General features: G+C 41.9%; 1 protein-coding gene across 3 annotated transcripts; it reads left to right on the forward strand.

The window, feature by feature from the left end:
* The first annotated feature begins 1,952 nt into the window (after positions 1 to 1,952).
* On the forward strand, positions 1,953 to 18,024 carry six2a (SIX homeobox 2a). Of its 3 annotated transcripts, XM_038813278.1 has the most exons (4): positions 1,953 to 2,220; positions 4,357 to 4,482; positions 14,437 to 15,270; positions 16,958 to 18,024. In XM_038813278.1, exons 3-4 carry the CDS (start codon positions 14,705 to 14,707, stop codon positions 17,286 to 17,288), a joined length of 897 nt encoding a protein of 298 aa, XP_038669206.1. In that variant the 5' UTR covers positions 1,953 to 2,220; positions 4,357 to 4,482; positions 14,437 to 14,704; the 3' UTR covers positions 17,289 to 18,024. The 3 variants fall into 3 exon arrangements, with proteins under 3 accessions (XP_038669206.1, XP_038669222.1, XP_038669213.1); XM_038813285.1 differs by lacking the exons at positions 1,953 to 2,220; positions 4,357 to 4,482 and adding an exon at positions 14,181 to 14,296; XM_038813294.1 differs by lacking the exons at positions 1,953 to 2,220; positions 4,357 to 4,482 and having other exon boundaries at positions 14,178 to 15,264.
* Positions 18,025 to 26,883: the final 8,859 nt, after the last annotated feature.

A 26,883-nucleotide genomic window follows, 5' to 3' on the forward strand; every position in this document is an offset into this window, starting at 1 on the left:
GCCAGGAGTATTTATACATGATGCTGACTTTCCCTATCCTACACCTCTCTTACTTCCACGGCTTGTTTCCACATCACAGGGATGACACAAGTCTCTGAGCAGAAGCACATTCATGTCCTGTCTATTGAAGGCTCACTTAGCATATTTGGGAATAGGACTGTAAGTCCCTGAATTTCCTAACCTTGAAGAAGATGTGAGCATGTGTACCTGGAGAAAAAAAGGATACACATTTACACAGTGCCGCCCATTCCCTCAGGAAACCCCCAAAGCACTTTACAGCTAATGAGGTACTTCTCAATCAAAATGTAATGGAGGAAGCATGGCAGCCATTTTGTGCAGAGCAAACTCGCAAGACAGCAATGATCAGATAATCTGTACTCCTGTGAAGTTCATTAATGGATAAATATTGACCATAACTTTGACCAGGGAAACCTGCCCTGCTCTTCTTTTAAATAGTTGAAAGGAATCTTCTACATACACCTTAGACAGCTCACAGAACCTTGGTTTAACATGCTCACCCAAAAGATGACACTTCCAACAGTTCAGCACCCTCTCAGTACTTCACTGGTGTATGAGCCTAGAGTGGGACTTTAGCCCATAACCTTATAATCTAGAGACAAGTACTACCAACTGAGGCACAACTCAGCTCAAGGAATTAAAAGTAGCTAGGGGCGAGGAGGTGGGTGGGTGAGCAGGAGGGCAACCAGGACTTGCAGTTCCCTGGGTGCAATATGAAAATTCCAATTCTCAAGGTTGTTTTGTTTGGTGTGAGCACATATGTGTATGCACACATTAATGCTTACAATGAATTCTTCCCCGGGAATTAACATTTCTTACCTGGTTGCCATTAACAGAGGCTGTTGTAACACACTCTGAATGGATTTTCACAGGAGCACAGTGAAAACTACAACTCCCAATGATATACCCTCCTCCCCGGTAGTCACAAATTTCTTGCATGAAGTTAGCAATTCCCAGAATCAGGTGAAAATTTGAATCTCAAGACCCAGGCTCTATATAAAAGGGTAGATCTCTGCTGAGAGAACCTCACCAAGGCTTTATTAAACATTAATAACTAATTCCATTGATAGCTTTCATGATTTTTTCATAATTATTATGTTATTAATTTAAAATGTTTCCAACCGTGCACTTGGACACAGCTGAAGATGAAAATAAGTTGCTGAATTCAACTTGAAAAGATATTTTAAATTGATGGGGGGGGGGGGGGGGGTGGTACTGGTTACATTTCTGCTGATGGGCTTGCCTCTTTTCTGGTACCTTTTGCTTTGTTCACACTGAAGTCAGTTGAATACCTGATTGCGAACAACAAATAAAGTGATAATTTGACCCAATCGATATTTTTCTTTCTGATCGTGTGGCGACCTGGATATGACATCTCGGGGTGTGACACAAACGCCACACTCTCCCAGCACCGCCCATTGGGCAGGACAATTTAGAATTGGATGAATAAATGGCTCTCCCATCTTTTCTCCCAACCTGAGGGAAAACCTCATTCGCCGGTCACATTTTCAAAGAGAGTTTTAAATCTATGAGGGAGCAGCCACATAATAAACAGGGGCAAGGGGAAGGCAGATGTGAGGGCAAGAACACTTTCCAGCTTTGTTGACGTTCTGATAAGTTTATAAAAGAAACATCCACACTTCTGTATTTGAAAGTAAACAAAAAGAGAGAGGGAGGGGGGGGGGGTATTTGATCTGTCGATCATACTCACAGGTGCTGGAAGCAGTGTGTGATTTTTGAGCGCCAATTTATTTGCAGGGAAATTGCTCCCCTGGAGCTGGCAGGCTGTCTGCAGCGGGCGCGCGGACCAGGCTTGCCCCCCCCCCCCCCCCCCCCGCCACCATGACGGGTCGCGGGCCCTGGTCGCGCCGCCGCGCGCAACCCCGATCTCCGAGAAGCGGGGGGTGGGGGGGGGGGGGGGGGTGACAGTGACTGCAGAATCTGTGACAACTGCAAAGGCTGCTGAAGCAAACGGGAATTCTGCTTTATTATTTTTTAAAACAGTGCAATGCAAAACTTTCTTGGGGGCGCGGAATAAAGCAATCGGCGTGGGGCACATTCCCTCGGATTAAAGCAGAATTGTGGTTGGTGGAGAGAGGGATGCAAATCAATTGTGGAACTGGATTGTGACATTCGTCGCATCGCCCTGTCCCTTCGAACTCTCGTGTGGCTGAAGGAACCTCTGAAAACATCCTTCAAACTGTAAGTATCCAAAGGACATCCTAGATGCGCCCTCATTTCCCCGTTTAAATGTCAGCGAGCAATAGCAATCAGTGCCCTTGATGGAAATCTTAATTTTAGTTTTTTTTTAAAGACACAGATGTCCTGTTCTTGCAAATCTCTAAAATGTGGTGTGCAAATGGATTTCTCGGAAACGGCACCCTGGCGAAGCGCCGTAATGTTGCTCATGCCTAAATCGGTTTATCGCAACGCAATTCTGGTTTAATAATCAAGCACGAACTCTACCTCCGTGCAGCTCCTGCCTGCAGAACCAAAAATATATATATTGAAAAGCTGCTGAACAAGCTTGTCAGGCCGACTCTAAGCAGCGCCACCTTTCCAACGGTATCGTTAATTATTAATACATCAAGTGTGCCCAAGGAAATCACTCTGCAGCGCCAAACTCACTAAAAGTTAATTCTCTTGGTACAACTGCCAAATGTTAGTCAGAGTTAGAATAATTAAATCACAATAAATAGAGCTCTATAAACCTCATTATTTAGCGGGATATTTCATGGACCTAATGCTCTGTGTGCGCTTTTTTAAATTCACCTACCCTTAGATAGGTCTGAAGACCGGTACTGTAAATACAATTGCATGCAACAATGAAGCAAGATGCTTATTATTTTGCTGAATGGAGGTTAGGGTTAGGCCATTGCCTGGCATATTGAATGAAGCAACATTCTATGCACAGCTGGTGCTATTCACCCCTAGGAGTTATAACTTTTAATTATTTATTTTGATTTCCAAATAGTTGTCTGTTTATATGGCATTTAGGTATTTTTGGTTCAAACCATTTCGGCAACCTATCACGAATAAATCATTCAATTATTTATAACATGTTAAATTACAATTGTTTCTCATATTATTACAACTGCTGGTTATCAAGCAGAAAAAAATCCATTCACAGGGTTTGCAAAAACAAGTAATTTGTCCTTTCAGTATCGTGCAAAATATCAATATGTTCTGTGATGACAATTTTATTTGTGATGTGGAGATGCCGGCGTTGGACTGGGGTGAGCACAGTAAGAAGTCTTACAACACCAGGTTAAAGTCCAACAGGTTTGTTTCAAACACGAGCTTTCGGAGCACGGCTCCTTCTTCAATTTTATTTGTGAAATTGGAAGTAACGATTACTTTTTAAAAATTTGAGTATGAGGTAGTATGCATGTACGTAATACGTAAAAATGGTTTGCCAAACCTATTTGTATTTTTGCCTAATACAGGCTCAATATGTCTGTCCTAAGTTTGTTTAAGATGATGAGGTCAGTTCTTCCCAGCGCAGTTAAACATTTTACAACAATGTCAATTTGCCAATGTTAGAAGTCTTCAGTGAAACTTCCTTATGGGCAACACACTCGAAATATATGGATACAAAAATTTACAACCAGACCCATATAATAAATTGCAAAAACCAAAATCGAAAGTGCACAACATCACCAGACGGCTTCAGTCTCTTTGTTCCATCAAAACACCACTCATCCTATATATGTTAAATCAGGAAGACTTTGAATGTAAACTTCTTACAAAGTAGGGAGTTTATAATTTAAATGATTCAAAAAGAATATTAAAGATTCAATTCTAAAGAAAGTAAATGACCCCTTTGGCAGAAATTGATTTGTAATCTTTAGTAAATATATTTCAAACTGTAAACCCAAATCCCTGCTGGTTCACAGAAATAAAATACTGTACATGAAATTGTTTCTGCCTGGATTTTGGAGATCACTTGATATGAAGTCTCCAATTAGGCATTAGAATGGCCTTACGGTATTTAAATAAAAGACAATATTGATAATGTCATTTATGAGTTTATTTGTGATTTTTGGGACTTGTGACCAAAATAATATATAGTAAATATATTATGAAGTGCTCATCTCTGCTTAAAATAAACTTTCAGTAATTACTTGAGGATTATTGACACACTGTTATCATGAGGTAGATTTTGAGAGGATAATTTGAGTAATGCAAAAGCAAAACTATTTAGATAGATTTTGGAATAAAACATAAAGGTTGTGGTTTTGATCCAACCGTCTCAAAATAATTTTGTTTCTTTTTTTAAACTGAAAAACTGATAGTTTTTATTTTCCTTATAACTGTTCCTTCATTCTTCTCACCCAGCTGGCTGCATTTTCCTTGAAATCAGCTGGAGTTCTATCACTCTGACAGAGGTTGCCCGTGGATTTGGATTGGGATGAAATGTCTGTTTGACTCACCTAATTTGGAACCTGGCTTTGGCAGATTAGTGTGAGTATTATTTTGCTTAATTTTTTGCTGTTTATGTACTTTTCTTTCTATGGTAGATTGTTAGTGGTAGCATTATAATATTACCTATTCTGCTGCCAACATATGCAGTTCAAATATGCGGTTTCTTTAACAATAGACACATGTGTATATATATATATATATATAATATACATATAATGATTAATTAGGTATACCCAAACCAACCCATTTATTGTTCATTAAAGATGGTTGATGTGGATTAGGGTGCTATTTTTGATTATATTTGGCGTTGCCCAATCTCTCGGGTACTACTGGGCGGCCAACGTGTCGATGGTGTGCAAGTGGGTGATGGAGGGGGAGGGGGCAGCATGGAAACGGATGGAGAGAGCGTCCTGTGGGGATACGAGCCTGGGGGCCCTGGTAATGGCGCCGTGGCCGCTCCCTCCCACAAGGAATACGACGAGTCCGGTGGTGGCGGCTACCCTCAAGATTTGGGGGCAGTGGAGGCGACATAGGGGAGAAGTGGGGGGCTCGATGGAGGCTCCGTTAAGGGGGAACCATAGGTTCGTCCCGGGGAACATGGATGGGGGATTTCAGGGGTGGTACAGAGTGGGCATCAGACAGCTGAGGGACCTGTTTATCGATGGGAGGTTTGCGAGCCTGGGGGAGTTGGAGGGGAAATTTGGGCTCCCCCCGGGAAACATGTTTAGGTATCTGCAGCTAAAGGCATTTTCTAGACGACAGGTGGAGGGATTCCCTGCGCTCCCCGCGAGGGGGGTGGGTGACAGGGTGCTTTCGAGGGTATGGGTCGGAGAGGGGAAGATATCCGATATCTACAAGCTTATGCAGGAGGTGGAAGAGGCGTCAGTAGAGGAGCTGAAAACTAAGTGGGAGGGGGAACTGGGGGAACAGATCAAAGACGGGACTTGGGCTGATGCCCTGGAGAGGGTTAATTCCTCCTCCTCGTGTGCGCGGCTTAGCCTCATTCAATTCAAGGTGCTGCATAGGGCCCACATGACTGGGACGAAGATGAGTAGGTTCATTGGGGGTGAAGATAGGTGTGTCGGGTGCTCAGGGAGTCCAGCGAACCATGCCCATATGTTCTGGGCATGCCCGGCACTGGAGGAGTTCTGGAAGGGGGTGGCGAGGACGGTGTCAAGGGTGGTGGGATCCAGGGTCAAGCCAGGATGGGGACTCGCGATCTTTGGGGTTGGGGTGGAGCCGGGAGTGCAGGAGGCGAAAGAGGCCGGTGTGCTGGCCTTTGCGTCCCTAGTAGCCCGGCGAAGGATTTTGCTACAATGGAAGGATGCGAGGCCCCTAAGCGTGGAGACCTGGATCAATGACATGGCGGGTTTTATTAAGCGAGAGAAGGTCAAATTCGCCCTGAGAGGATCGGTGCAAGGGTTCTTTAAGCGGTGGCAACCTTTCCTCGTCTTTCTGGCTCAACGATAGGGTACTGGGACAGTAGCAGCAGCAACCCGGGGGGGGGGGGGGGAAGGGTGACTAGGTTTGTTTATTTTATTTAAATTTGATTTATTTAATTTAAATTTATGGTTAAGTTCTCTCTTTATGGTTAAGTGGGGTTGAGGGGGTGGGGGGGATGGGATACATGTGTTGATACGGTTTGGGGGGAGTTGCGGGTGTTATGGGGTAGTTTGTTGCATATTATTGCTTGGTGTTATATTTTTATATATTTTCTGTAAAAAATTCCAATAAAAATTATTTTTAAAAAAAAATTTTTGATTATATTATAGCATGATGTGACTGTCTGGGCCGAAACCTGGTAGTTTATTTAATTCTGCGCACCACCTTTAACCACTAATATATAATCTGTTATGAATGGCTAGATCCCAATGTTTTCGTGATTACTGAAAGAGAGGGAAACATTAACAACTTGTTTCTGCATCTCTAGTTTTATAACTGCATTTCTTCATTTTTTTTTATTTCTTTGCAATTTTACATTTTGGATTTCTTCTCTCTCCCAAACTGCCTTTACTGTTTTTTTGTTCTTTGTTTAAAGACTGCAGAAAGAAGTCATTCAGCTCATCACACCTCCCAATGACTTTATGAAAAGATGGGATGTTGATCATATTTCCCTCCTCTTTCTTCATACTCTTATCCACTTCTCTTTTAAAAACTATCTGCTTCTGCAATCGTCTCTGGTAGGGGCCATCCTCATAATGCACTAGTTCAAATTTTCCTAGCATGTCTCCTTGATGTTTGATAAATTTGCTCTGTTTTCTTTCTGAATGAACAGCAAAAATACTTCTTCGATTTATCAAACGTAGAGGGAAATGTCTTTCTTTCAGAATCCGACAACTTTGGATTTCTTTCTTGCAGTCATAGTACATAGTATACAGACCACTCTTCTTTTTCTCAGACACTCTCACACATTTCTTAAATGGTGTCCCTGTTTCTCTCTGCTTCTGTGTTTCTGCTTCTATCTTGATTGCAGATTTTTGGCATTTGCCTGAGAGCTTACAGCAAAGAAAATGCTGTGACAGCTACGTCATGGAGTATTTTTCCAACGTGAACAGGACGGGGGTCTGTTAAACACAGACTGAGGCCTCAACGTCCCATTTATCACCGCTGAACTGCATTACAGAAGTTTACTGGAATATAGCAATGCAGCAAGTACTTGACCAACACTGAACATAGGGTCATGAAATTTCATCTAAGCTACTTAAACTACATTCAGATTTTATGATTTATGTCTTAAAAGATAAACTATAAAGTGAGCTCACTAGCATAGTCCATCATCTAAATATTAATATTTTTGCCCCTATTGTGGGCCACTAAGTCCTATTATGTATCCTTATAGACTCAGAGTCAAAATTAGCAAGGCGGTGGCAATGATTAATAATAAAAGTATTTGTTCATTTAAGTTAAATAAATAAGATGATTGCACGGTAATTTGTGATCCAATTCCATGTCTTGTTTGCTCAATGACAATTGATTTGAATGTTCGAAGCTGATTGGTTCACATTTTCCCCATTTATTAATTGGGGAGAATTGTGCTCTCCTGATAAAATAATAATGACTTGGTTGTTTCATGATAATAATGATTCAAAAATGATGCGTAAATAATTTATTTCCGATATTTAACAAAATACACTGGGGAATCAGAATGCAAGCAGTTTGAGTTCTTATTTAGTAGGCCATAATGAATAGCTAGCAGAGATTGCTAGACATTAATTCAACCAATGAATTCAGGTGATGTCATCTACCACAAGCATCCGTTTAAAACCCAACGCCAAGATGAAATTACTGCCCCCGAAATCAAATTATTAGTATTTTACGTGGAATCTACTCTGAACTTAGTGGAGATTTGTTTTGGTTATTTCTGCTTCTTTTGCTGGTGACAAGGTTATGATTAATGTCAACATGTAGGACATTTTGTGTGGTTGATGCATCATGATGTTTTCACTCAATTTAGATGTAATCACTGCAGTGTCAGTCCTGCCATTGATTACCAGAAAATAATATAGTCAGTATATATTATACAGCAATGAATGGACATGTATTTTATTTCAGATACAAGTTAAAAAGCAAGACTGGGTGATTTGCACTCTGTGCTGATCCTTCAGTCATCTAGTCTGCCCTCCATTTCCCCCAACAGTAAACATGCTATTGCTTAAGGCTACTCTGTCTCTTAATGTGATGTCTTTATTTTTCAAACCTAGGTGGCCCTTTAGTTTTAGACCTTTTTTACATAATTCTTTTTTTGGAATAGTTAAATATGATTTACTTAAGACTGGCTAGGGCAGAATCAGATTATATTTCGTAAATAAGGAAACATTAACATCAGTTTGTTTGTTTTTGACTAACAGCATAATCTGATATTTTGTCTGATTTTTTAACCTATTTGTTGTGTTTAACTAAATGCTGTATTCCTTTTTTCTCTAAATTGTAATTGAGATAAAATGTGAGAATTGATCAAAATATAGTTCAGCATAAACGGATAATAACTTTTAACTAATAAAGCTTGGTGTGATCAATAAAGTGTGCTTGAATCTGTTCTTCAGATTCCACCACACTTTATTCACAGCTGATGTACGTCAGTGAATGTAGAAGCCATGCAATAAAGCAGCAACATCAATCAATAATAATAGCAATAACAGTAGTTGAAACTGTTAGCCATTGAGTGTAACAGAATGTGTCATATTTTAAACTGTAATTGAAGAAATCATGACTTATTATAAATGTGTCTAATAAGTCTTCGATCTCTGAAAATAATATATAGGTTCCACTCTCCTAAATAAGTGTGTGGAAATTATTCTAAATGGTGAAAAATCATCCTCAGTCCCAACTTTAGCGAAAAATCAAGATACTAATAAAGTATGAATTGAGATAATGTACTTACAAATATAGTTAGGAATAGTGCAAGATCAGACAAATGGGCCTAATGTGGGATAATTTCATTGTACTGTACCCAAAAATGCATCAGAAGAACCAGCAACCCTACTTATGAACAAAGTGGTCTGTTTGTAAGAAAATACTTTTTTGCTTTTTTTAAATAGAAAATAAGCTATTTTAGTAATTTAGAAAGCTGATTCTCAAAGCAAATATAGTCGCAGAGAAAAACGGTCTTTGAAAAATATCATTTATTTATTCAAATCGTACAATCGTGAGGCGATATCTAGTCATTAGTCCTGAAAGACGTGCTGTTAGATAATTTGGACATTTTGAATTCTCCCTCTGTGTACCCGAACAGGTGCTGGAATGTGGCGACTAAATAAAGATTATAATTATTATAGAATAAAGTATGATGTTCAGTATGTTTGCATTTTTCAGAGTAAAGCTTAAAATATTATTCATGATAATCAACATTATAATGACTTATGAATCATTTCACATCTTATGGAAATGTCATATTAATTAAGGGTTATAATTATTTTATTGCTTATACCAATATTTAACAATTATGAAATTGCTTCTTTTGCTATGTATTAGTTAGCCTCTTGGCGAAACAAAGGCAAAAAAATAATGTTCACAATTACAAAGATATGCTAATAAAACAGAATAAATTAACGACACCTATTAAGGTCATGCCATTACTTTACAAGACATCAGTATAAAACCATCAGGTTAAAACCTAACTGCATCAGGTGGACCTTTTGGTGTTTTATTTTTATTGTACTAGTTCCAAAGTCCAAAAAATCAAGTCACTGTACTTTGCCAATTCACGTTGAAATCAGCCATGTTATGTTTTGCTATTTATTAACCCATTTTCGTGAATTGCGTGTTGAAGTGTGCAATTCCATTAAATATTTGATTTGTGTTTTGTAACACACTGTGCAGCTTCTCCTGCACTTCCCATCGCACTCCACACGCCAACACAAACGTTTCTTTTTCGTGAAGCACTGACATTACCACAACCTTTATCCATTTTACTTGTATTATGCAGCTCGTCAACTGTTTTGTCACAGCATTAAATAAATAAAGGCAAATATTAAGTTTTTAACATATGCTGTAAAAGACAATTAACCTCAGTACGTCGTTCTCGACGCTCGGTAATAAAAGAAAATGCTGGAAATACTCGGTAGGTCAGGCAGTGTGTGTGGAGGGAAAGACATGAGTTCACATTCAGCTCAGTGGCCCATATCATCATTGAGGGTGAGTGATGTATTTCCTGTCACCTACGAAAGATGGGCATGGATTGTGCTTGGAGTTTTCTATTATACGCCCTACTCATAATTGCATATACTGTAGTTACTGTCAGTTTTCGCTGCACTCTGTTGGATTTTAGGTTCACTTCGTGTATTTTAATATTATATCACCAAAAAATGGGGAGTAGACAGAAATCCTGTCTGTTGGATGGTCGTAGCGGAGTTTCACGATCGGAGGTCAGGCGGACAAGTCTCGGCCAATCAATCTGTGATATTGACAGATAGACCGGACTCAATTCGGATGATAGAGGTGTGCTTCCTAAAGATGGCTCAGGGGCGATTGAGCTTTTATAAATAATGCGTTTTCTTGTACAAAAGTGGCAAACAAGGGAAGGCGAATGTTCTTGATTAAAGCTAAGCGGCACTTCACCTAGCGGCAGAGTAGTGTTCGGAAGATTGATCCATTTCAGATCATCTTTCAGATCAGAGCCGATTGGAGCAGAACCTTTGCACGGAAACATTGCACATGACACATCTCCATTTCCACCGTCAGGTTGCATCTTTCTACCTGGCCCTTCAGTCCTGCCGAACAGACGTTCGAGAATGGCACATGACGACCAGGGTAAAACGCTAAATGCTGTATTTATTTTTAAAATAATTGATGCAATACGGACCGCTGAGAAGGCGATTCCGCAAGCAATTATCCCTTAAATCGCCGATCTTGTTTTGGAAATGTCAAAGAACTTTTTGCAGCTTCAGTAATTGCATGTGTTAATTCAACCTTAAGAATGTGCATATATTCAAGCTGTACATTAGCAATTGCATTAATTGCGAAAGTGAGTATATCTTTATGTGGACTTTTTTTTAAATATTATTTTTGGTGCAATTGCGAAGCATCCTGAAATGAAAATGGGGGTCGGCATAATAGGTTTGTCATTTCCCAACAGCAATAGGAAGGCGCTTCTATCACATCAGCTTGCTTCGACATCTTGGAGCAATCAAGCAAATTAAGGCCGGTCGACCTACCAGCTTCTCGGGTTAGTAGTGGGAGGTTGTCAAAATACGGGGCAACCATTAGTAGAAACGTGATATCCATTCATCAGCACGTCTAATCACTGGTCAGACTGAGGAGCCGAACCCTCAAGCCATCCACTCTCAGATATGCAGCCCCGGCACGAGGGAGTTTACAAATATTGTCAAATTGATTCTTACACCGTCAGTGAGTCTGTCATTCGCTGCCTGGCCACCGAAGCTTCTCGTTCTATCTGTCCGGTCCTTGTCCACCACCAACAGTGTTGCTGTCCGCTAACAAAAAAAAAGACGAGGATTAACCCTGAAAGACAGTTAAATAATAGTTGGTAGGACGCCGATGAAATTTTCCAATTTTTACCATAATGTCCCCCCCTCAAAAAAATTGCGTTCCCTGGGCAGCAATGTTGAATCGTGGGTCGTCATTTCAAGTATATTTTTGAGTCTGATTTCAATTCTCCAACTTTCGATTTCTCAGTTTCCAATAATCAGATGCCTGACTTATTTCTATCATCTGCACCGACTTTATTGTTCGCGGCGTTACTCGAGTCCTTCGCTTTCCCCCATTGCAATGGCAATCTGCCACTACGGCTGAAACGTGCATCCTAGCGTATGGAGTGAATTAAGGTGAATATATGCCTCGGTGTTGTTTTAAGATCCAAACTGGCGATAAGCAAACCTAATTGGTATAAGTGACAGAGCTAATGCGGAAATAGCCGTATCGTTATTCTCTTTCGCTCTTTCCATTTCTCCCTCTCTTCCGGATTAAAAAAAATGTTGACATCCATTATATTACAACTAATCTCGCCACGAATTAAAAAGAAAGCTGCCACTTTAGCTGACTAAATCTATTGAGCAATATATGTGCACTGTTGGTGTATATGTAAACAAATATTCAGCAACTGCACTTACCATGAATGGGTGATTCGTTTGATTCAGCCCCCGGGTTTATTCTTGCAGTATTAGCGGGCTTAATCGGCAACATTGTGTCTACAAAGGCGGGTGATCACTTTGACAGTATCCTAATTCGCTGCAGACCAGAAATACTTCTTCCATGTAACAAAATTGTGCCGAAATTATAGCTCGCGTTGACTGAGGAAATACGTTATTAATGAGCTGAACTTTTGAGCCATGACAAAGTGCACCATGCTTTTGGAGATTAATAATAAGTTATCACATCATGTCAAATTAGAACGCACAACCGCTCGTTAGCGATGCATAGAGTGCAGAGTCTCTGTAAAGCCTAAAAAAACAGAGTGCCGTTAAAAATAAACATAAATAAATAACTTGGGATGAGAATAAACGAGTTTCCGAATTTAGTTAAGATAAATGAACAGGATGTGGCGGATCAGCTCAGAGCGAGGACAAGCGGAGCTGAAGCACATTTTACACCCTGCTCAAGAGTTAAATAAATATGGATAGTTACGCTGTATCCACGGTCTAAAACGTGTTTGTTGTGCTTTCAGAACACAATATAAATTTTCTTTCTCAGTAATAGTTTACTCTTTGAAATCCTGACTTTAAAATGCAGATTGGGATAAAATAGTTCGAGGCAGTTTTCACCGAGTTGGATTGAAACTTTATGAAGTGTCTCGATCAGCAGACTTCCCCAAGATTGGGGGCTATGGATTAAGCCAGCAACTCGCGAACAGCTGGTTCAGCCAGTATTTTCCAATGAACTCGCCTCTTTATTAAAGGGCGAAAAATGGAAGGTTTTCCAACCATTACAAAAAAGCCGAGGACAGTGGGGCAGCGCGGTAGCATGGTGGTTAGCATAAATGCTTCATAGCTCCAGGGTCCCAGGTTCGATTCCCGGCTGGGTCACTGTCTGTGTGGAGTCTGCACGTCGGCATAACATCGAGGGCCGAAGGGCCTGTCTTGTGCTGTACTGTTCTTCTACATTGCGAACGTTATAGAGCAACAGACGTTCCCCGTGTGTGAAATATACAGAAGCTCCAGTGGTGCAAGATTTAGACGCGTAAAGCTTGTCAGAATACAAAACGCTTTGTTTTGTTAATTCGATAGGTACATTCTAGCCTTGTTTTGATCCAAAGTGTTGCTGACGCACACGTTGTTGGGAGAGTTGTACAGGGAAGCACTTGGCTGATTCAATGTGCTGGTGTTTGTTGAAGTTTTGACTGCTTACCTCGGATTTGCAGCATTGCTCCCGGCGAAGGGAAGCATCTGTTTACTTATTCCGACCACCGCCCCCCACCTCCAAAACAGACACACACACAAACACAGAGCACACACCATCCCGTCCTCCCCTTTTGGGAGTAAATGTCACGAAATTGAAACGTGTTAGCCCAAAGATTAGGCGCAAATGCTTAAAAGAATAAACTTACATTAGATTACATTGATCTCTTATCTCATTTCCAACTAAAGCGGCAAACTTCGGTTCTGAAGATAAAACATGAACCGTTTAACACGGCGGTGCAAAATAAAATCCTCAAGTTGCAGGTTAGCTGCAATCTTCAAAATCATCATAAAAAATTAGCTCTTGCCTAAATGTGTCATGCAGGTGTTTGTAAACAAAATTGTGTCCACTCTGAAAACATCCTGTCAATGCTCCAGCCAGTGATCAATGCACACGTTCCCATGATAGTGATAGGACACGTTATTTTATTTAAAGTTGCATGGTGATAAACATGCATCTTTCTCCGGAAAGTAATGGGGGGGGGGGGGGGGGGGGGGGGGTGGCCGCTTTGTTAACGCAGAAGTTTTTGTCCAACCTCAATATTCCACCCATGCCCTCCATCCCAGCATCCCCAACTCCCCCCCACCCACCCACACACACACGCCTTGCTCCCAGCCCCCTGCAGAAACGCATTGTGGGAGCTGTATTTCAACTAACAGGGTCAAAGTATTGCAGAGTACCCGAGATGTAACTACAGATACCAGAGCCCCACGCGATCAAATCCACGCGTTACTTCCAGATCACTGGCGCCACCCCTGTGTTCCTCTGCATGGTTGCTGCAGGAGAAAGCGCTCTCCTGTGCGGCTTACTGCGGTGTCAATCACCGAGGAGGCTCCACGAGGTTCTTGTCAAAGCAGCCGAAACAAATAAATATATAGCCGTGCAGCAGAACAAGAATCGAAAGAAGTGTCATAAGAGTATTAAAGCGCTGCGCGTTCTCCCCTCCCGTCCATTCGGGTGTCAAACCGGAATCACATAAGGTAGTTGCAGTTATTACAAGGTAGGTCTGGAGCAGAGCTGGAGCTGCAATCTGTTAGTTCAGCGAGGGAGACACCTCAAAGGGGATCGGGTTACTTTGAGTGACAGCGTCTCCATGGCAAATAATTTGACTAACTATTGTCTTATCCTCACTATCCGTAGGTCAGATAACCAACCAATCAAATTCTACATAATGACTATTCATGCCAACTTAGAATAATATTATTAAAAACGAAGGGAGGGCACTCTGAACGTCTTCAAGTGCAGTATGTTGGGTCTTCTGTGAAAGAAAGAATATTTTAATGCGCCGACAAGCAAAGCGTTCTGGTAGAAGCTGTAACCTTCAAATCAAGGAGAGGCACAGAGGGGAACCCTTTTTCCCCCATTAGGATCTGGATGTGTTTTTAGACTATCTCAAGGCGGGGGAGATATGTCGATGCTTCCAACTTTTGGGTTTACTCAAGAGCAAGTGGCGTGTGTGTGCGAGGTCCTCCAGCAAGGGGGTAACATCGAGCGGCTCGGCCGCTTCCTCTGGTCACTACCAGCCTGTGAGCATCTGCACAAGAACGAGAGCGTCCTCAAAGCCAAGGCCGTGGTGTCCTTCCACCGGGGCAACTTCCGCGAGCTCTACAAGATCCTGGAGAGCCACCAGTTCTCCCCCCACAACCACCCCAAGCTGCAGCAGCTGTGGCTCAAGGCTCACTACATCGAGGCCGAGAAGCTGCGGGGGCGGCCGCTGGGGGCCGTGGGCAAGTACCGCGTCCGGCGCAAGTTCCCGCTGCCGCGCTCCATCTGGGACGGCGAGGAGACCAGCTACTGCTTCAAGGAGAAGTCGCGCAGCGTGCTGCGGGAGTGGTACGCTCACAACCCCTACCCCTCTCCCCGGGAGAAGAGGGAATTGGCCGAGGCCACCGGCCTCACCACCACACAGGTCAGCAACTGGTTCAAGAACAGGAGGCAGAGGGACCGAGCCGCCGAAGCCAAGGAAAGGTACGAGTAAGTAAAACCGATACATTCTTTCCTCAGTAAATGAAACCATTTGCCTACCCTAGCTCGGTGCAAACTGCAGCAATCGCTCTTTTTGCCGGGATCTCATCAATCCGCTTGTCCCTCCTCGCAAACCCATTCAGGGCCCGTTCACCGGAGACTTCTGTTTAAAGGGCGTTTGTTTCAAACTGCGTGTCTCTTTTCTTAATTGAAGTACCAACAAAAAAGAATCGCCCTCAGAAAGCCGGAGTGGAGCGCAAGACTGAGATTTCCATAAAACTCTTGCCGGGAGAAGCTCGGGCTGCAGACATGTAACTTTTTACTTTCCGCTTCGTAAAGTGAGGAACCGTTAAATGAGGACGAAAAGATGACCGACTGTTAACGCAGAATGTCATCTTTCCCCCTCTGCCACACACACATTGATATTCTACACACACATGTATGGGATTTATACATATGTGTGTGTGTATGTACATATGTGTGCCTGTGTGAGGCTGTGCCTATCTGTGTGTGGGTATGTGCGTGTGTCTGTGTGTATGTGCCTGTGTGTATGTATGTATGTCTATGCATGTCTGTGCCTGTGTGTGGGTATGTGTGAATGTGTCTCTGTGGGTATGTGTGTATGGATGTGCGTCTGAGCCTGTGCGTGGGTATGTGTTAATGTGTCTGTGTGTGTGTTTGTGTATGTCTGTGCCTGTGTGTGGGGGTATGTGTGCGTCTGTGTCTGTATATGTGTGTGAGTCTGTGTATGTCTGTGCCTACGTGTGTGGATATGTGTGTGGGTATATGTATGTGTGTATATATGTTGTCTGTGGGTATATGTGTCTGTGTGGGTGTATGTGTCTGTGTGTGGGTATATGTGCCTGTGTGTGTGCGCGTATGTCTGTGTGTGGGTATGTGTGTCTGTGTGTGGGTATGTGTGTGTGTGGGAATGTCTGTCTGTGTGTGTGTCTGTGTGTGGGCTTGCGTATGTGTGTCTGTGTGGGTGGCTGTGTGTGGGTATGTGTGTCTTTGTGTGTGTCTGTGTGTGGTTATGTGTGTCTGTGTGTGGGTATGTGTGTCTGTGTGTCTGTATGCTTGCCTGTGTGTGGGTATGTGTGTCTGTGTGTGGGTATGTGTGTCTGTGTGTGGGTATGTGTGTCTGTATGTGTGGGGAGGGTATGTGTGTCTGTGTGGGTATGTGTGTCTGTGTGTGTGTGTGGGGGGGGGGGGGTATGTGTGTCTGTGTGTGGGTTTGTGTGTGGGCATGTATGCCTGTGTGTCGATCTTGCCGGGGGTACAGTGGTTGATCCATGGATCAGTTTGAAAACTAAAACCGGGGTTGGTGGGGGTGTTATGCGGGCCCATCGCTGCCAGGCAGACATTTAAAATCAAAGTGAAATCTTGCAAGTGTCGCCTTCACCCTTGAGCACCAGGTCCTTTGCAAAACTTACAAAAATCAAGGGGCGTCTTTAGAAATCGGAACTCTGCGAACTATAACTTTTCCAGTGTTGTCCCGCCACTCCGCCACTGAGAAGGTCCAATTGTCAGTTCCTGGCGCCTCTCACTCGCACACACTGAGGATATCCTAAGGTGTTTTTTTTCCCCCTACTGCTCCTGTGTTTTATTGATTTGTTTCTTGGTTCTGATTCAGCTTTTTGACAGTTTTTTTTTCTGTCTTTCTCTCTCTCTCTCTCCCCCTCTCTGCCCGATGCAGAGAAAACAACGAGAACTCCAATTCCAACGTTGCAGCCGGCGGCCACAACCAAATGAATCCTTCGATGAATGGGAACAAAAATATGTTGGCGAGCTCGGACGAGGAAAAGACTCCATCCCAGACGCCGGATCACACTTCGGGCAGCCCGGCCCTGCTGCTGGGATCCCTGGGCCAGAGTTCCAACCCCAGCCTCCAGCCTCTGCACACACTGGCCGCTCCGCCGGGTCCTAGCGCCGTGGCCGTATCTAGTTCGGATGTGATACACCACCATGCACTACAGGACTCCATGCTCAATCCCATGTCATCCAATTTAGTTGACCTTGGCTCGTAAAACAAGAGAAAACAAAAATTCTTTTATCTTCGAACAAATAAAGACACTCTCAAGATTATCCTTTATATATTTTACTTGACATTTAAGCGATGTACATAAAAAAAAACCTTAGTGGATATTTTGTCAACAATGGGAAGGAATGATGGATATAGCTATTCGAGTTTTAAGGTACTGTATTAGATCACATAAGAGATTGATGTAGCAAAGTCTTACGGTTTTATATAATGGAGGATTTTTGTTTTTGTTTAGACGGACAAGTTTTTATTTTACTGGTCACTGAATCACATTCTCGAAGTATTGTTCCCAATTAAAATCACACACACACACACACGCACATACATACACACATATATATATATACACATATATACATATATATATCTCCAGGTTACAAGAGTGAGTAGGTTTGTAATCGCGTGAAAAACGAGCATTTTAAGTTTTGATAAAATATGCTAAAACAAAAATTAAAACACGCTATAGGAAGATCATTTACATGTAGATGAAAACTGTACAGAAAGCTGGCTTTCCTGCAGTAGAATGCGTGGAACGTGTAATCGCAGCTATATTGAACTGAAAAACACCCCGTAACAAATATAATGTCATTTCTTCAAGCATTAGAAACTATCTCAGTCTACAAGAAGGAATACTCGCACGCTGCATAGAATTGTTTTATTACTGTTTATATTACGTGACTACAATCTTTGGAGGGGAAATCCTGCTTATTTTATAATAAAAACAGAACACAGCTAACTTCTGAAGCGTTTGCTTTCTACCCCCTCCAAGTATTTAGTGACAACTTAATTACATATTTTTTTTAAATATCGACCTCAACACGGTTTTATGTTTCAGGATACTTAATTAACTGCGAGATGGTACTTGTACAAATGAATGGCAGGGCGTCCAGCTGTTGCGTTTACTGTCGCTACATGTTTCATTTTAATCGCCCACCGTAAGGTGTATGTTAAAGTTGTCACTGCGTTTATGCCAATGTTTGTTAGCCTAGTTAATGCGACCCAAGGAAGGGTGGGCAAAGAAAATGCAGAATGGGCCTTTAAAAAAATATTAATTGCAGCTTGTTTCCTTTTACTGGCCGAGTCAGTAAAATATACAACGTATCGAGTCTCCCTCTCCTCCTGTCCTGAATGTTGTGTTACGAAGTATATCTAATTCGACACAAAAAAAATCTGGATGGTTATTGTGGCCCCAAATGGGTGTCGTGTGACTGATGTGATATCCCTGCCAAACAGTGGAGCTCGCGTCAGTGTTTCCACACCTTTTTTTGAAATTACAAAACGGAAAAGGGGATAGAGAGACTTAAAAGCTGGATTTGTGTTGGGTATCCGGTGATGTTGCGGAATTACCAGTGTCTGTCAGTTAATATAATGTGGACACATGTCCACACATATGGCCAGAATTCATTTAGTTTCATTTCAATCGTCTTGAAATGTCAGCCTCCGTTGCTCTAACGTTATTCTCAAAGTTTGCAGGGGTGTGAACGTGATCATATATCTGTGGGCCAAAACAAACTGGCCTCTCTTCTGGCTTCGCTTATTCTCCTATACTGGAAATAAATTATGCTGGACAATGCATGGTCGGTGATAAAACCAATTGAGTATTATTATTATTGATGCAAGGCGTCATGTGCATCTTGTAAGCGGAGGGGTAGTTTAAAGTATTAGAGGAAATAGTATTTTCATTGCAATAAAATGCAATGGCGAAGGAAGCTAATTATCTGTTTATATGTGCACTGGGCAAATAAAGCCGATAACAAATGTGACTCGTGGGATAAAATCTATAAAAGTTAGCCTAAGTAACAGCAGCCATTTGATCTGAGACTCTTGCAATACATCATTTGTGACTTGAGATCTCTTGGGTGATTCTTTTATTTCCGTGTCTGGTAGCAATTGTATACTATCTATCTATCTATCTATCTATCTATCTATCTATCTATCTATCTATCTATCTATCTATCTATCTATCTATCTATCTATCTATCTATCTGTCTATCTGTCTGTCTGTCTGTCTGTCTGTCTATCTGTCGCCCTGTCTATCTCTCTGTCTGTCTGTCCATCCATCTATCCACCTATCTATTTATCTAGCTGTATGTCATCTCAGAACTCTGCTAATTTGGTATGTTGCCATAATTTGATCTCAATAAGTCATTGAATACCATCTTTACATTGTTAAAAACAATAGGACGGCAAAGTCTCTGGTGATGATATAATATTCACCGGGCATCCTCCATGGCCAAGATGCCGTTTGCATTTGGCAGAATACCTTTTTGTCTTTAATGCCACGCTGTGTCATATTAAGACCCCAGCCATTGCCAGTGGGTACAGCCGTGCAATCCAATTGCTTCCGTGGCGATTTTATCGGTAAATCGACCTCGTGCAATAAAATGAAAGCGGTGCTTTACAGAGAAGAAATGGCTACAGGGACTTAGTTAAAGATAAGAACGGAGGGGGTTACGAGCAGAGTTGGAAAGCGATATTACAACTTGAAAATCGACTGCACTATATGTCACATAACTGTAACCTAATATACGGGATATGGTTATAAAAGTTACCTCAAAATAGCAGGCAAGGGTGATGCCATTTATTACACTAACAGTCGCCACGCCCGGGAGCCGAAAGCCTAGTTTACTGCTTGTTTCATGCTACGAGTCTGTGGAAGGTATTGGCGTTTTTAATATTTATATACTCATTAACTGCCCTACACTGCGACTCCCGTGCTGTATAGCAACATGGGTAATGAAGCAACAAATTCATAAATATACAATGGTGCTGTGGTTAAGTAAACATATTAAATTACCCCCATCCTCTTGCCGTCAGCGGCGTTTGTTACTTCCAGCGCTGTTAAAACTTTTTTTTTCCTTTTTAATTTTTTTGAAGCGTGTATAGTTTTGTGGCAAGCGACGTGAGGAGTGGGAGGAATTGTTGCCTCGACATTAAGAATGGGCCGTGTTTAATTGTGCGTGCTGATTCGGAAGTAATTACAGTTAAAATTGTATTCGCTGTCTTTGACATGCTCTGCGAGTTCTGTCAGTATTTTCTCCACACGCTCATGCCTGGACTCATTTAGAATGGCAACTTCAAAACCACGGCCTTTTTCGCCACCATCGAAATACGTTTTGCCATTTTTGCTCTTTATTATATGCAGAACGATTTAATATAAATACTCAACGCCGTTGCTCTTTACCTAAAAAGTAAATGATGATCGGAACATATTTCCCTCAGCAGTCCTAGATATTTAACTGTTTCATTAACCCAACTACGATGTAGATCAGCCAAATGCAGGGTAATTATGATTCATTCTGGTGCGAGGTTTTTTTTTAATTAACATCTCGGGATATATTCTTGCATAATTGTTCTAAATATTCATATAAATATATTTAAAAACACGAATAACTGACGTGAGTTTCATTTATTGTCAATTTGCAGCCATATAACCCGATAGAAAGCAGGACGCCGAGAAAGTTAATGCATTTTTAATAAACTAACGTTTATACCAACCAATTTACCGCGTCTGTCATAAAAGACGTATTATCACAGAAGCACAGCTCCCAATGAAAGGCACCAAGTAAACAATTTGATGTACATCTGTAATACTTGAATGCAACAAATAATGATTGCTTTCCAAATTTTGGATCGGCAAAGTTTGTTAGTTCTTCGCGTGTTGATTTAACAATATGATCACTTGCATGTAATTTCAAATTGAATACTGTCCATCTAGCGAGAAAGGAAATCGGCTGCTGTAAATGCTCAGAAAGAACAGGTTTTGCGAGTTGTTCAATGCTGCTTGAGGGTGCCGACCTAATGTTAGAAAGCTCCTCTGATTTTATTTCATGGCTCCCAATTAAAAGGAGCAGGAAGATAAACGCGCATGATTTCAGAACGAGTTGCTTTCAAAATCTTCTTATCCACTGCGGACTAGGAGAGAGGTTAGCACATTGACCGCTGAACGACTGACATAAAAGTTAAAGCACCAGCAATTGTTGCCTCTGTGTGTGTATGGCGGGGGGGGGGGGGGGGGGGGGGGGGATTTAGTTAAACACAACCATGATTTGCAATACCCTGTGTAACTTGGGGCTGCACAATAAGTTGAAGTAAAAACGAGGGGGAGGGGGGGGGGGGGGGTGGAGAGACACGCGAGAAGGAACGAAGAAGCTGTGCAGGAGTTGGACTCGGATCTCTTTGTCAGAGTTCTCCAGCTAGGAAGGAAGCAGGCGGTTTATTTGGAGATGCAGAATCTCTGTCCAAATTGACACCCAGCCACTTTGAAAAGTGAACTCTCACAGCCAGAGAGCCCTCTATAGGTTTGCCCTATTATTTGTACACATACACACAGCCATTAGGAGATTCATTCGCCTTTTAGCTGATTTTGACTCGATTTCTGGGACTTTACCCAATGTCCGCTGTGAAGTTCATACTCAGCGGAGAGTGCGTGACTCCGATTCGCTTCTTTCAACAGGCAATGGCTCTTTGACAATGTCGCCGAGCTTTCTTTGGGCTGAATCGTGCACATCCCTCGAAAATAGCCCGCCACCCAAGCTTTATAAATGGAGGAAGAAAAATCTGCTTGTAAAGGGCCGCGACCAAACTGTGTCCCCACAGCAGCATAAACAAATCTCCCTCTTTGCCACCTTCCTTTTCTTTTCCCAGGGGAGAAGGGGCAAGTTTACAGGTGGCGATTGGGTGGCCATTGCCTTTTCCTAAATTGCACCAGGGGATATCGCTCCACTTTGGACTAATTTGCGCTCAGCCATTCTAGTGACTTTAATCGTGTTAATTTTGCAGAGGTCTTAATTGTGCGCTAGTGAGAGAGAGCAACTGGGCGCAGAGCAGAAAGAGGGAGCTCCCAGGCAGCTAACACTGCACTGGCTACCCATAAGTAAAACTCTAGTGTCAAATGTAAACTTACTCTGTTCCAGCTTCATCCCTAACATTCATTTCCACCAGTCAGAAGTTAGGATTCTGCAGGTAACGTTTTAAATAATTAAAATGACCCCATAAATCAGGATTAAAATGCCCAGTCGGAATTCTGCGGTTGATTAACATGACGCCGCGTGAGTTTTCCAAACTGAGTCCGTTTTGAGAGCTTCTTTCAGTCTGTTTAGTCACACGACTGGACGCCTCAAGTAAGCGTCTTCTGTCACATTAACATAAATCATGTATTTTGTTATGGTTGTAAGTCTATCTTAGATTAGATTGTTGACCTGTCTTGCACTTATCCGGATGGTAAATCTGTTCAACATAAATCGAATTAAACAATGATGTGGACGGTATGTCATGAAATTGATTATTTTTGTAAGGCTGAATGAATAAGGCAATTGTACATATTTGTGCCAAATAAACGGCCAGACCTGGATTTGAGTATAGGAATTATTTTAATCGGGTTTAAACTGAATTTTACATTTGTTAACTGAGTCAAAGAGGACAAAATAACATTTGACGTTTGACTTATCTGCATGTGAGCTAAACTTGAAGTTTGATCATGTCGCTCCGATATCGGTTTGAAATGGCCTTGCTCCTTCCTTCATTGCAATTTTAGCTGGAAACTCGGTGGTTTAGCGATGTTTAAATCCTCGCTTTTTTAAAGGAACTCTTCCCACGGTCCCTTTTCCAGCTAAAGATTACAGGTCAGTTTCACAAATTGAAGATCACTGGCTACACTAGAACTCCCGAGAGGGACATGCGATAGACAAAGAATCAGCAATGTTCAAAATTATATATATATATATACATTATTGTATCTAATGTAGGTCTATAAACGGGCTCAAAAAAATGAACCTGCTATTCGCGTACAATTATATTTAATTAATCTTTAGGTGACACGGTGGTCTCATTTTGAATTTCACCATATTTCTAAGGGGATCACCGTTACCATCTATGTTGCCAGTAAGAATGTTTTGCGTCTAAAATTAAGATGCTTGATTTGACCTGTGACATGGTCCACACGAATAGTTGCCTCACAGTAGCAGATGTTACAGGTCGGAACAAAATTTGCCAGTGCTCTCTGGAACACAATTGGCTTTTAAGCCTGGCGGTGGAAATTGATTATTTTAACTCTAGCAGAGGTCGCTCATGCATATCCTGCCCCAAGCGCAGGAACCAGCTTCATCCGTAAAAGGAACAGTAAATAAGACACATTGAATAAATCGGGTAAAGATACATTGCAGAACATAGTAATACGAAGCATGTCAGAGCATTTTGATTTTATTTGGAGGACTGATCACACACTATGCGAATGTTTGAAATCTAACAGAAATACGCAGCTATGGATATCGGTGGCTTTGAAATTTAGCACAGAATTGAAGTGTCGGGACAGAGAATCTGACCTTGGGGTCAGACAGTAGGCAACCTTTAAGACAAGTGTCGCAATAGGAATTTGAACACACAACTAATATGATAGTTCCAAGATTCAATTAGAGGGAAGAATATGTGTCACGGGATGGAGTATCTCCTTAAAATCAGGAATGGCTGGAAGCATAAATAAAGAGCGACGTTATAAATAGCACAGCGCTAGGACAAATGTGTACGTGGTAACATGGCCCAGTGCACGACTTAAATCGAGGAAGCTCATAGGATCAGCGTGCGCCGCGGTTACATACCACAGATAATAAAGGACTGACCCAAAAACTATTCAAACAATATATATGTATCTATAGTTCTTTTCAATAATGATACCTGTGTATTTCTTGCTCTCCTCGTGTGTGTCGTCGAAAGGATTTGTCACTCTCTTCAATAATCAATGAGTGTTTTATAGCGCGTGATCCTGACGTTTTATTTGGAGCTTGGTGTGAAAATATCAAGCTCCAACAGAGGGGGAAAAAATTATCGTCCTTGGGATGGGGGGGGGGGGGGGGGGGGGGGGAGGTGCGGGGGGTTCCCTCATGTTAGGAATCTGCAGTCAAAACAGAAAATGCTGAATAAATTAGTCAACTGCGATTTATTTCCCTCATAATGATGTTTTTATTTGAGGATAATACTAAAGGCAAATCGTCAAGTAGTCATGGAAGGTATCTGTAGAGAAGACGAGTTAACGTTTCGAGTGGACTATGACTGACTCTTTCACTTTGACCCTCCGCTCTTTTGATTTAGTTTAATTGGTTGAACTCAAAGTGGTTCAGAACTTGCAGTTATCTCTGTTTATTTTTTATAAAAATGTTAATTCTGTTTCCTTATCCAGCGGTGATGCCAGTCCCACCGTGCATGTCCAGCATTTTCAGTTTTTATTTCACATTTACAGCATCCGCAGTGGTTTGCTTTGATTCTTTCTCGTCAATGTAATCGGTATTAACTGGAGCTCGCTGACTGAGGTGTTGATATAACGCCACGAGAGTCAGCGCGCGACACAATGTTAGGTAAATTCCATTACAGGGCACCTAAATATGCAAGACATGTTTGGACAATTGTGCTAGCCAATAGACCGGCACTTTGTGAAAGAGTTGCTAGATGATTTGCTTTTTACTCTCTGAAACTGAGAATGTTGTTGGTTAACTCCGAAGGCCACACATTGAACAGTGGTGATTTCAACCTCCTGATATTTATAACACTATGAGTATAATGGAGGATCTATCATACATGCGTGTGTGTGTCACTGTTTCAACAACTCCATCGCCTTACTAAATAGTAATAGCACAATGCGAAGGCATTTTAATAATAGACAAACACATCGTGTCTTCTGGGCGTATTTACATAAAATTGCAAATCCAAGGATGTATTTATAATACAGTAAAGATATATTGTTGAGGGGAGCGCTTTTATCTTACTTGGGTCTTTGGGGAAGGAGATGCATTTATAAAGGTTTTAAGTATAGATTTGAACCTAATCCGATGTCCACCAATAACGAGACAAAGAGGTGAGAACGAAAGCAACGTAATGTAACCCAGGAATCAGGACAGTCTGTCACCCTGCTGTGGAGAGAGTCCTCCGGGAGAAAAAGTGGAGAGCGGGAGGTGTCGGGGACTAATCTCAAAGGCCTGAGAGTGGAAATCCCTTGCGGCACAAACCTGGTTACTGCCGCCTGGACGTTTCATAAACTCACCTGACCTTAATTTAAATGTTTAGAAAACAGAGCTAATCTTCCCTGTCTCTCGAAATGCTTACATTTCTAACTTCTAGGTGATATAAAGTCAAGTCCCCTGAATGATCTCTTTGCAGCGGTGACAATGCACTCTGAAACACAGGATGGGTATACCAGAAATTTAGGACAGTTTCTTCAACATATAATAGCAAATAAAAAGCACCATTGTTCTCTACCTTTATTATTGGATATTTTATTTGTAACACAAACGCCTATCCCAAGCCCCTCAGCTCCTAATCCCAGGCCCCACACACACAAATACAATTACATAATTGGCAAACCCTTGAGTTACATTTAGAATTAACAGTCCACCTCACTTTGTGAATTTATTAGGCTACGATTGTAAAGGGATTGTGGCTATGCTCTGTTTAGCAATTTTTAGGATTAAAGTAAAGAATGAATCGATGGATTCGTATATCATCCGAGTTTTGTTGAAATCGTTGCGTTATGTTTTCTGTTTCGACTAGTTTCATTGTGGTACAGGCAATTTTGCGGTGGCCGTTCCACGCCCAATGCCGGCTCCAATACAGACCCATCTGAAGTAGCTCATGCGGATAGGCTAGGAAGCTATAGAGTGAGCGGATGGCCGTGTAGAAAATAAGCATCAGCAATAAATCAGTAGGTGGGGCGAATGCTGTTAATTCCATGTAATTCTATGTAAGAGTGCAAGCGATAAAACGGCTGGGACACAGTAGTGAGACCCAACCTTGATCATATGCATATATTTCTAAGAATTGTTTAAATCATGAAGCACTTTTGTAACTTTCCACTTTTTGTGATTTGCATATTACATGTAAAGCATTTTAATTAGCATGTTGCAAAGTCACCGTACTCTGCTTCCTGATTGTTCATTTCTTCGATCTGAGTTCGAACTATGGCCATACTGCCGAGGTGGATTTATTTATTCGATGGTCGTAAGGTTGCTATCTGAAATCTGAAATCTGGAGCAATTGCTTCACAGCTCCAGGGTCCCAGGTTCGATTCCCGGCTGGGTCACTGTCTGTGCGGAGTCTGCACGTTCTCTCCGTGTGTGCGTGGGTCTCCTCCGGGTGCTCCGGTTTCCTCCCACAGTCCAAAGATGTGCAGGTTAGTTGGATTGGCCATGCTAAATTGTCCTTAGTGTCCAAAATTGCCCTTAGTGGTGGTTGAGTGGGGCTACTGGGTTATGGGGATAGGGTGGTATGGGCTTGGGTAGAGTGCTCTTTCCAAGAGCCAGTGCTGACTCGATGGGCCGAATGGCCTTCTTCTGCACTGTAAATTGTATGATTCTATAAATCAGTGAAATATATCTCAGACACTCTGGACTGAGCTGGTGTGCAAAGCACAAACCCAAACCAACCCCTTGTCTGCAGTTAAATTGGCAAAGTTACTAATGCCAAAATGTTTGATATGATAAATGGAAACAGTCCTGCTTTTTTAGTTGGGTGATCTTCTGAGATTGGAATTAAGGGTGCATTTGCATTGCTGCCTCCGACCCGAGACTGATAAATGCGATAGGGGCTCTAGGCAA

This window comes from Scyliorhinus canicula, chromosome 1, assembly GCF_902713615.1.
Source record: "Scyliorhinus canicula chromosome 1, sScyCan1.1, whole genome shotgun sequence".
Taxonomy (NCBI): Eukaryota; Metazoa; Chordata; class Chondrichthyes; order Carcharhiniformes; family Scyliorhinidae; genus Scyliorhinus; species Scyliorhinus canicula.

Excerpts from the sequence above, each read along its gene's own strand:
- six2a (XM_038813278.1), top strand. The coding sequence starts at position 14,705 with ATGTCGATGCTTCCAACTTTTGGGTTTACTCAAGAGCAAGTGGCGTGT. Across the intron at positions 15,271-16,957 it reads GAAGCCAAGGAAAGGTACGA|AGAAAACAACGAGAACTCCA; the intron begins GTAAGTAAAACC and ends TGCCCGATGCAG.